The sequence below is a fragment of the Polyergus mexicanus genome, unplaced genomic scaffold, assembly GCF_030449975.1.
Source record: "Polyergus mexicanus isolate NDT 795.1 unplaced genomic scaffold, iyPolMexi1.0 SCAF_3, whole genome shotgun sequence".
NCBI lineage: Eukaryota > Metazoa > Arthropoda > Insecta > Hymenoptera > Formicidae > Polyergus > Polyergus mexicanus.
In genome coordinates, this window is record NW_027223323.1 from 86,880 (window position 1) to 99,257 (window position 12,378).

The 12,378-nt window shown below is 34.4% G+C and overlaps 1 protein-coding gene across 1 annotated transcript in view; it reads right to left on the reverse strand.

Annotated features, from left to right (window-relative positions):
• The window catches only part of LOC138931631 (discoidin domain-containing receptor 2), a 78,001-nt gene that overhangs the window by 35,871 nt on the left and 29,752 nt on the right, over positions 1-12,378 (reverse strand). Inside the window, exon 2 of the mRNA XM_070292600.1 lies at positions 5,090-5,224. Coding sequence (XP_070148701.1) covers positions 5,090-5,180 — 91 coding nt within the window. The 5' untranslated portion in view covers positions 5,181-5,224. The remainder of the gene's footprint in view (positions 1-5,089; positions 5,225-12,378) is intronic.

Consider the following 12,378-nt stretch of genomic DNA (forward strand, 5'->3'; position numbering starts at 1 on the left):
TTTTTATATATACATCGATTTATCGTGAGATAAATTTTTTTGTCGGGTTAAAATATTACTTATATTAAAATATCACTTATTTTTTTTTAAATAAGAAATAAATTATTAAATTTAAGTCTTAAATCTGATTATTACTCATTTGTCTTTTTCCACATAGTTGATCTAATTTTGACAGTGATATAAAGGATTCACAATGGAAAAGCAACATTATATATGCGAAAAATAGCATAGGGGAATCCAGAATTAACCGATGACAATACGATTCCGGATTTAGCTGGGAATGCTTGAAGCTCTTCTGCATTTCAAATTGAAAGGTTAGGCAGAAGAATCGTCTAGTGGAAAACGGGAAAAAGGTCGAACGCGATATCGGGCTAAACGGAATAATGTGAGAAAACAAGAAAAGTTGTGAGAAGAAGAATAGGAATTTTACTTCAAGCGCACAAAATCATCGCCAAGGTGTAACGAATTTGATCTATCGGCAAAGATGTAATAGAGGACAAAGAAAAATTGAATTTTGATTGAAAGAAAGTATGGAAAGCATAGAATTATAGTATCAATTTCTCTCATCTTAATCAACAATCTTCCTGTAATTAGTTTTGATTATTCGACGGTTAAATTGTTTTTCAATCAATCTGTATAATATGATCACGTATGTATAAAAAATGTATGATAACATGCTAGATATTATACAAATACAATTTCTCTGTTAATAATTTCTGATACAATAAAATCAATTATATAAATATTACAAAAGCCAATAATAGCTATTAATGGGAAGTATTAATTTATGAAATATTGCATTTGTTGGTTTATATAATATAATAAAAAGTTAATGGTTATAATATTGAATAGAATATGAAAAGAGAATCATTTATTAATCGAAGAATATGTAAAATGTTTTTTAGCATTTTAAACAGAATATTAGTATCAAATACTATAAAAAATCCGATTATTTTTATGCTTTTAATGTGATATTGTTTGATATTGCAATAAAATTTAACGATAAAAACGTAGTAATAAAATTTTGCAATAAAAACTTTGTAATAAAATTTTGCTATTTTTCTTAAATTAATAATTAAAATTAATAAAATATATTACGTAAAAATTAATAAAATAAAATAAATAAAATATATTACGTAAAATGGAATACTTATCGCATATATCAAGTGTTAAGAGAAAAACTAATTTATAATTTTATTCGTGTACTGATAATATTCATTATGATGGATTTTCCAGCAAGTTAAGCAAATTGTCACCGAGTGCTATATGTCTATATAGATAGATCATGTAAGTAATGCGAGCGATGCCGAAATCATTACCAAGTCAAATATTGAACTTGGCTAATTTGTTATCGGCGAGAAAGTAGAACGACGTGTAGAAATCTCCCTTGCCGGCAAATTCGCCCTAGTTACTGAAGTTATAACGTTGTTAAACGCCTCTGGTCGACTTATGAGAGCTGGTCCGACCGAAGAAAATATATAAATCACCCTCGAACGGATTCTCGTGCATGAAAATAGACGTTTAGAATGATAAAGAGTTTTTTTTTTTCGGAAGTACTTTAGAACGAAGTTTAGACGATCACCCTGGAAGCATTAAATCGAAGAAGAGTCTAATCTAAAGTAATTTAGAAGAAAATTGTGTAATTTTTCTGGTAACCGTCTTTGTTCCTTTATCATGCGGAGCATATTTTTGATAGATTATTTTACACAAGTTTACGATAGATTAAAGATATATTATTTATACGAAAAAATTTCAACATGCTAAGAAAACTGGAGAAAAGTTTCATTAGAAAGTTTTATTGCGCTCTTGCATATCTTTGCTAACGTGTACCAATGCCATTTACATATTTAAAATATGTCACGAATTTTTTCGGTAAGGCAATTAATCTTGTAATAGCAAAAAGTATATATTATATCAGATCATCCCTTACATTTAGATTTTTTGATCAAATTGATTTACTTAATTGATAATAACTTAATTTATCATAGTTCTTAATTTTTTATTATTGAGTCCACTGTCGCGCAGATGAAAGCAAAAAATATCAGTCAAAAAATACTGAGTTACTTAGGCTCTCTAATATCCCATTAATATTATACGTCTATATTACAATTTATATAAAAGCATTGTCATTATATATTCTAGATATATCTAACATTCTTCTTCGGCATGCTGGTATATTAAAACAAACTTACCAAAGTAATAACGCGCGTATTGTCTTATGTAACTCATATATGGTACATACTTCCAATGGCGCAGAATGAAATGATTTTTTCGCGGATAATGGGAGTCTTTGGGCATCTTTAGTAGTCACTAAGAGCTCACCGGACACCTTTTAGAGAATCTCCACTACGACAGTCGTGAAACTATCGTCCGTCCAAAGAACAGAAGAACAGAGAGCAGGGATCCTCGAAACGGATCCTCGAAACTGTCTCGAGACGGCGACGCTAACACTTATCGTTGTGTAACCGTTTGCCCAACCACATAGACAGACCATTTACCATAACGAGGGAAACGCCAGCAGAACCTGGTACCGGCAAAAGCTTGTAACAATGGTCGCCCGCTTGCTCTTCCCCCTGCCCTCCAATCCTTCTACAGTCCTGAATAACCTTCCTTCTTATATCCGCCTTTTAACGCTTTTCTTCGTTTTTTTGAGATTTTATTTCCGTCAACTCGAGGCTTGGCGAAAGCTTCATAATGATGTTACAACTTTTAACGAATCACCATTGTATGATTTTTTTTTTTTTAATTGATAGATCGTCTATTATTATGAAGCGCATCTTTAAGCTAAGTGAAATTGTTTTAATAGATCCGAGAGAAAAAAATCTTTAAATCGTGGTAAGATTATTCGTGTCAACAGCGTTCCACGCGTTAGGTGGTGTTCCTCGTAGTTTCCTCTGCTTCCACGACCTTTCGTCCATTAAGTTGTCTCTCGAGGAAGTCGTTACCACAAGGAAGGTGTAAGAGTAACGGCGCTGACCTTTTGCAAAATATGACATAGTCGTATGTAACGATATGACGCAACTGTACATACATTCTCCATGTTTAATATGGTGTAAGGTCGGGATTATATTTTATTAATAAACATTTAAAAGATGGCTTGCAAAAATGAATTATTCAAATAATCGAGAATTCTGAAGAGAGGAGGTGAAATTTTTAACGCTCAAGTGCAAATGCAAAAGTTCTCATATAAACTCGTGTGTTGCACTGTAAAGGCGATATTTTAGGCACATATATCATCGTGAATCGTATTACAGCCAAGAGGAGATGGAGACACGGCTCCTTTATTGCAAGCTTCGAGGAAACATCAATAATCTCGGGAACTTCTTAAGCGGCTTGAACGTTCTTTCGAAAACCATAGCGCTTTATACGCCGCGATAATCGATTGTGGAAGAAAGAGTTTCGTTGGGAATTCCAGCAAGTTTCGCACCACAAAAAAGACACTCCGTTCAAATATTTCAACGAATCGTTGCAAATCAACGATCGTCTTTGATCAGAGTCACTGGTGCGTTCACAGTTTCTCAGATATATATTGTACATACCCCGCAAAGCTTTCCGATTTAAACTTCTCTTCGATATTTCTAGCGCCTTTGATATTTGTTTGAATCTGTTTGCGCTTTCTTAAAAATTTTTATTTAAATAAATATTTTTTTTTTATTTTGTTATTCTAAAGTTAAGATATATAAAGTCTTCGTATATTTTCGTCCATATAATTATACAATTTTTAATGCCAAGTTTTTGCATAGAATAAATTGACTTTATACATGTATTAGATATTATATTTTATATTAATTTTACTCGTTTTATATACGAGCGGTATATTACTCAAGGTATTATTTAAAATAACGCGAAGAAAAATTCAATTTACATCGAATAGAATGAATAAATGAGTAATAATACGTAATGTTATTTGTTAAAAAATAAATATAGAAGATCGAAGCATCCATCATTCTATAATTATTTTTTATTAAAAGGCTATACAATATTCATCAGATCAAAATATAGATATGATAGACAACTTTATATAGTGCGTGATGTAATTTTTCAATTTATATTCTTTATAAACATAAAAGTAGAATCGATGCGCGCTAACTTTCTGACCAATTTGCCGAGATGCAAAATGCTTATATAGCTCGAGGTACTGTGAGAGGGCTGTTTTTCGAGGGCGACGCGCTTCTCTGAGCGCAAAATCGCTGCTCTACCTTCGCCAGTGAACCGTGGTAGGGATGAAGGAGTCGAAGGAGAAAAGGAGGCGGTGGAAGGATCCTTCCGCGGCATGCAATTTATCCTGTCGCATTAGATTCAAAATAATTGATCCCCCGGGCGGATGGAGAATAGCGAGTCATTACTTTAGACTGATAGCACCCCCATCGCAGTGCAGGCCGGAGGAAAATAAAAACTCGGAAATCACCTGCTCCCGATGAAAAATTTGACAGGCGAGAAGGAGCGGGCTAAGGAGATAGGGAGAAAGCTGCCGGACGCGGTACCGGACGAAGTAAGGAAGGATAGAACCTCTCTGCAGAATGGGCTTTCCGCAGCTGCAACAATCTAGAATTCGCCCGGAAACACGTCGTTTGACTTTTCGTGCAGCTGACCGCACGCGATTCCTTTTCTCTCTCTCTCTCTCTCTCTCTCTTTTCCTGTTTGTTATTGGTCTGTCATTTCGCTCGCAAGAATTGTGCGCTAGTTTTAGCTCAAAGCATATCTTATCGATATTTCACAGTAAAGCTTTTTTAAATTGATATTTTTCAAAGTATCGAGTTGCATAAATAACAGAGAAGTGAATGCGCGAATCAAAATAAAAATATAAATAATCCAAGCAAAAATATGAATAATATTTGATTATAAAGTAAAGTTTTCGTCCAAAGGAAGAAATTAATGTTATCTTAATAGCTTTCTATTTTTTTGATAACATGCATTAAGAGACGTATATTTAGATTATAATAGTTTTAAAATAATTTTATATCGTCTATCTCAAGCATTTTTTTTTTTTCATATTTGCCTACTATTAGATGCAAATGCTTGCGCCTTTGTGCTTGTTATATACATATATTGAATATATAAATTTTGTTCTTATAAATTGTGTACTTACGTATATCGAGTGAGTAGACATTTGTAACCGGTCCAAACAGAATTAGCAACGTACATAATTTAGCGATTATCGATAAATAATCGGCCTTCATGTTCTCCGTTGAGTGAAGACTTCATGAGAGCACTCGACGAATAGCTGTAAGCATAGATATAAAATATTTATATATTAGCGTGTACATTTTCTTTTATTTTAGCAGTCGCGCGTATAGTTGGTATTTTGTTGTTGAGAAAAGGTAATGCTAGGCAAAACAGATTCCGCGAAAACCCTTGAGAATTCTAGTTTGATTCTCGCCAATCTCCGGAATCAATATTTAAAGCAGAGAAGACGGACTTGGCTCCTCGTACGAGAACGTGCTTCGAAAGTCCACGTGATATTGCCTTGCCTTCCAATTTGCTGCCATTGTTTTCAGGTCGGATAAAACCACCGATCGCCCCTTCGGTCACGTCTCTACGCGAGGCACCCCGGAGATTTTAAAACCGCCACTCGAAATATTTTCTGCCCAGGTGCGCCTGAGGTGGAGGCTCAAGTAAAAAGGAACTTAATCGACTTAAGAGTAAAACTACACGCGTCTATGTATTCCTTTTTCTTGGCACAATCCACGACGGCCAGTCAGCCCTCGGTGGTTTCCGTGGTACGTGCGTCGCCTAGAGAAAACATGGAGAGACCGGCTCGAAATCGAGTCCCCGCTCAATTAGCTGAACCTCGCGTCCGCGTGTACTTCTCGTGTACTTTGCAGCTATGCGATAATAAATTTGTATAAAAAAATTTGAGAAAAGAAATCTTAATAACAATATAAAATAGACCATGAAAAATAATAAATTATACTTTAAAAACAAGCCTGTGTGACTTTTAAATGTATGCACATCTCCTGGGCTTTTTACGAAATGTAATAATATTCTTTAAGAATCTTAATCACTTTGTGATGAAAATCTTCAGACGTGAATAATATCTGCAGAAATTGTCCATCTATATATTAAAAAAAATCTTTTTAAAAGAATTAAAAGGAGGGAGGGGGAATATACATTATTTTTTCATATTTGTTATAGTAATTCTAAGATTCTAAATTATTTAAATTATTTTATAAGAAATGAGAAATTTTTTATAAATATTAAAAGTTTCGGTGTTAGAGAGAAGATCTTTTTTTATAGATGTATGCAAATTTTTGTTTTCGAGAAAAATGAAGATCAAAAAATATGTATGGATAATATTATATATCAGCAATCTAAAATCTCAAAATAGAATCAGAACAATTTTTTTATTTTATTTACTTTATTGTTATTGTATCACCGCGAAGTTAGGCTTTAAGATTCGTATAAGTATTGTATGTCGCAATCCATCGCTGATAAGGAGAGAGCAATATCCTGCTAGAAACTAGACGAGAGAAGAGTAATTAGCTGCACGAAGAGTAATTGATCGCAAATAGAAGGTTCCAAACTAACTTGTTAGAGACTATGCAGCTTCCACGATGCTGACTTCGTTTATATACCATAGCTAGGTCGCGAATGTCCACGCGGAAGGAATTCACATCAATCGGCATTAATTAATCGCTTTCGCTCGGAAGCGACGTTGCGCTGTCACGCGATTTAATATCTCTCGCGGGGTAACTCGACTGGCAATTTACCAATAATAAATACCTCGAATTTTTTCATCCAGTGCGCACATCGAGAAAGCAACGTAATACACACACACAAACATACAAATATACACGATACAGACGGTGTTTTAATTAGTTACCATTATTCACCATCCGGATCTATGTATGCCGACCTCTCCGTGTATGTGGATACTGTATTTAACGAGCGGAAACTCTCTCGTCGAATAGTGCACACAAATCCGGAGGAAGAATGAAAATAAATTTTAAACTGAGAACAGAAATAGAGCGCCAGATATATAAAATTTCTGCGGCTCAAATCAATCCGCTTACTGAGAGTTGATGCAGATATGAAAGGATTTTGTTTACAAGTGTATACGCAAGCACACGTAAACAAATCACGGATGCAATCACAGCTCGTAGTCACTGTATTTACAGATGTTTATGTATTCCACTATTAGAGAAGCGGATATTAATGATAATGCGCGAGACGGAGAATTGAACGATGAAGCAATAAATATTGATATACAACAATTCTGCGCCGTATTTTCCTATGAAAATTCCAATAATGATAAATTATCGAAAATATAATTTTAGTATAATGTATATATATATTATTTTATATTTCTATCTTAATATATTATTTTAAAATAAATTAGAATAAATGTGCTGAATGTGTGATAGCGGTATTAAATGTGAAATTTTTTTATTGCAAAATTTTCGAAAATTTTTGGCTCGTAACAGCATTTAATGTGCGCGTGTGTTAGAAATTCTGTTTCCCCCCCCCCCTCTCCCCGCCCCAAAACGTTCCTGATACACAAGCACGGTATTTGTGCGACGAGTACGATTAAATGATCGTTTGCACGATTCAATATTATCGTATGAAGCTTTTGCCAGTCACGGATAATTTCACGATCGCATTTTGATAGATTGTAAATGCAATGTGACGCCACAACCGTACAAGCCTGTGTGTTTCTTGGCATGTACAAGGACATGTAGCATTGCTATCGACACAGCGTTAATTAGTGCACACTTGCTACCCGATGTTACCGAAATACCATTAACGGCCCTCACACGGAGAGCGTAACGCGGTATCGCCCTCCGTTTAGATCGCGTTTTCTGCCTGCCGCAAATAATTAGCAAACGGCCGGACCCTATATAACTCCGCATGCCTCGCTATAGCGATCTGGACGATTGGAGGCGCAAATTAGGACGGCGTCTACCTAGACGCGTTTGCCGATAATTTAATTGATTATTGACGTACGCGAGCATACACACATGTGCATCAACATCGATCTCTCGATGTCGCGCGAAGGATGTATTTGCTCTCTTACTCTCTGAGATGTACGAGCGGCGCGGCTGTGCTTTGTTAGAGAATTTAGATCAAAGCCGAGAATGCGCACCTAACTGTCAATAGCAGAAACTTGATAATTAAATTGGTGGCAATTTATACATGTAATGGGGCTCGCAAACCGTACGCAGACTAATTGATATACTCGGGAAACATGTTTTGGGGTGTCAACGTATTGTAAAAATCCCGCTAATTACCTTCTAACGATTGCAATTTTTATTAAACGGGAACAATATTGATATGATTATTTTAAAGGAAAATCGAATGGCTATTTTTCGCGAATAATATGTGGAAAAATATTTGCAAAACACACACACACACACACACACATATACGAGAATATATTACAAAATATTAAAATATATAAACTTGAAACAAAGTATTAAAATATAAAATAATAAAATATATAAAAATAATAATATATAATAGAATATAAAATAAAATATATAAAAATATAGAAATTGTAAAAATATATAAAAAATATATATAAATTATAATATTATAAAAATTAAAAATAAATAGAAACATTTTATACGCTGAGAGTTATTTACACTTGTTTATTATATCCATCAGAATTGAAATTGATTGAGCAAAATAACATTCTCGTATATATATGTATGGTACATAGTATAGCAATATTACAATATTATACTCGGTATACTATTACATTTAGTTTATTGTGGTATAATTAGCTTCATAATGATTGTGTCTAATCCGCACATAAGCAATTAGCATCCTAATGTTAATTTACGTTTCGATGTGATGCCAAAACTGCGTTTATCTGTGAGTGATTAGTCAATTTTAAATTAGCTCGCTTGATGTTTAAATTAACCCGCTTAAGGTTTGCTAATATACACCTCATTCGTACTATCGATTATACACGTACGGATCTCTCTGTGTATATGTATACATTCAAAGGGATCTCCGGCAGTGCAATATCGATCGTGTGATATGACGGCTGTGCTTCGTTATCTTGTGCACGATATGTCGATACCTTGTGATACACTTAATTGAAGACATTTCGCCTCATTAGCTATACTGATTGGACATCCCGGATTTCGCGATTAAATATTGCCTTTACATATGCCATCCATTCGCGTCCATTCATTATACGTATCACGTTAAATTTTAAATTGTTTAATCACAGAAGACGTAGATCTTCCTTTTAGAGCGACAATAAATTAGAAATGAAACATGCACGCGATTCGTATTCAATTTATCGTAATAATTGATTTACAATAATAATTAACTATTGAAATTTGATTAACAGATTTTGATATCTACGCATCATTAAAATCAGATAATTTTAATATGGCTTTCATGATTTTCAGATAATTTTTAATTAAATTTATTAGTATTAATTATATAAAAGATGCAATATTAATTAGTGAGAGATTAAAGAGAGTGTTAGGTTTTATTAACTGCTGACTGTGTGTTAAACTGATGTCGTGGCAAAATAGTTTAGCCGTTAGAAAATGACAAGGAGGACCTCGTGAAATTTTTCAAGACTCAGAAGTACTTTCCAAGAACTGTTCCGTAATGACAAGAACTCTGAGGCAATTTCTTCTTGCTGCCGTTGCAAAATACATTCGAGATTTTATGAACCTCGATAGCTAGTAGTCAGTGAAACTTACGGATCGTACAAGGCGAATATTCTGAGATCTTTAAAGACAAGTCGAGAGGTGAATGTTTGCTTTAAACATCCAAGGCTAGGATTAGTTTAAGTTTGATTAATCACAATCATATATTTTATTAAATATTGTTAGTGTAAATAATATATATAAATAAATATCTTTTATTTTATATTTTTTAAATATCCTTTTATATATTATTTCTAAGCTCTTTGCGGATCATACAATTATTTATCGATAAATAATAAATGCCTCTATACACGTTTCTCTTCTTTTGTTCAAGAAAGTTTTGTAAAACATGGTATTAAGGTCATCGTTATAACTCAGCTGGCCACAAAATAATAAATCGCTCGACTTAATGCAAGTATGAGTTTGCCCAGTAGAAAATTGTAGCGGGAGGATAAATTACTTAACTTTAGTTAGCCATCACCAGCCAGCTAAGGCTATCGTAATTCCCATAAGAACCCCTATTTAGACTTTCAGCGCTCGTTTATTCTAATGCCGCTGCGGTGTGTGCGGAAGAGAGTCATCCTCTATGCCTCAGCTCGCTACGATGTACACTTACGATCTTCAGAAGAAATGAAGAAGAAATTCTGCTTTGCAGATTCCCGGCAAACAAAAATCGATAAGTGCGCTTGCGAAATTACCGCATACAAAGTCAAATGTATATTCCCTAATCGTCATAAATATTTTTCAATGGTTGTTCGAGGAAATTGAAGATGAAATCGAATTTATTTAAAATCTATCTTTATATCCATATCACTGCGCAAGATTCGAATAAAAATACCAATATCCGTACACAAAGGATTTTGAACTTCTTGTTGTGACATTACTTTTTTTTCGCGAAAATTTGCAGTTAACGCGGAATCTCGTACGATGCGAAATGATCGTGGAATATCCTGCGTGATATAATATATTTTGGCATGCTTAGTACGCAGAAGCTTGATTCTCGCGTAGTTGTCCGCGTACAAGACGCGATCTCAAAGGAGGCTATGTCCTGGATAAAGCCAGTGGAACGCCGCCTATCCCGGTGGACCTATCGCCGGCTATTATCGCATACCCTGCGGTTTTAAGCTATCGCGGTACGTAAGAGTGCCAAGAGAACTTTCGTCCTCCCTAATGGTGAATTGCCCGCCTGCTTACCCTTCCCTATATATCTACCGATGTCGCAGAATCTCCTACATCCGTCGTGTGCCGCATGTCCTCCGGCCTTCCATCGTCCAGCCCGAGATAACGCCAGCCTGTTTCTACAAGGTGTTAGACATTCAATATGTACGGCATGGATATATTCCAAAGCGTACGATATGTCTGTAATATTTCACGTTTCGCGGTTTAATCTGGAGTATATCCAGGTCGTCTAAGAACGTACACTCCAAAGGCTGGTTTTTGGAGCTTCCGTGTATTTGTCCGCAAGATTAATTTTTGTCTGTTTGTTTAAACACACAAATTAATACGCAGTATAGAGATATTTGAACGATTGCAATGAGATCTGATGAGATTTATTTTGGATAACGTTCCAAATAAGGATATTGGATTTATCTCTCAAAACGTGGTTATTTCATGTCATATTATGTTGTTCAACGAGTTTCAAGTTTTGCGACATCGAGTTACATAAGTAACAGCTTCGAAAAGATCCATTGACTGGAAATTCACCGATATTTGTTGCATAGATTTTATCGACAATAAATCTGTGCCCGCCATCATTATTTTACACGATGTCGATAAAGAATATTGGCACACAATAGATGGCTTGAATAGTATTTAATACGTGGCATCTTCTTTGGAAAGAGATATACAAATATTACGTAACCGTTTGTATTGCAATATCGTTGCAATAACTTCTTTTTTGAGCATCGTATATCTATCGGAAACGTAACGTTTCTAAAGATCTCGAGCACCAAATATTTGTTCTTTTTTTTTTATTGTGCTATTATTTAGCTCGATGTGGTACAGTTTTTTTTTGTATCCACATATCACGTATTGGCGTCTTTTCGGCTCCACATATCCACGTTTCTCGTATTGCGTGACACAATTCAGCGTTGTTTGTGTCGTACGATATCGTTAAACGATATGTCTATCGATATATACAATATATATCTTTTAATAGCGAGACATCGTTTATCTGGAACAAAGCTATGTCTGTCAAGCTCATTTATTCTTCATCGCGTGAGTTACGTACAATCGGCGAAATGTCACTCGTTATTTTGACGCTATATATATTGACGCTAAAGATTTTCAAGAAAATACAAACGTACATGCGCGCAGTATTTTCGAGGCTATTTTCGTGGCTGGTGCCAGATATTACGTCTTGAAAGAATAATGGTATACAAGCTCCAGCGATTTTGCAATATTCGACGCTATATATTCCTCGGCGTAATGCATATTTATATCGCGATATGAATCACGCGGCTCGAGCACTTTTCCATGACCCGCGTTTTTACCCTCCCGGTTTTTCGGCATAATTATAACAGGAAATTCACATGATACATAGGGATTGTTTTAAAGATTGTTTTATATGATTTATTATTAGCTGCAAAAAAAATTTGGGATAGTATTTTATCTATAAAATGTATTGCATAATATAAAAAGCATATTTTATTAGAATTAAATATAGAAAATTAAAACATATTACGGTTTTATAAAGTTTTACTGTGCTAAACGTATAGACGGCAAATTAAAAAAATTAATGAAAAAACAAAGATTTAAAGTTTAAATT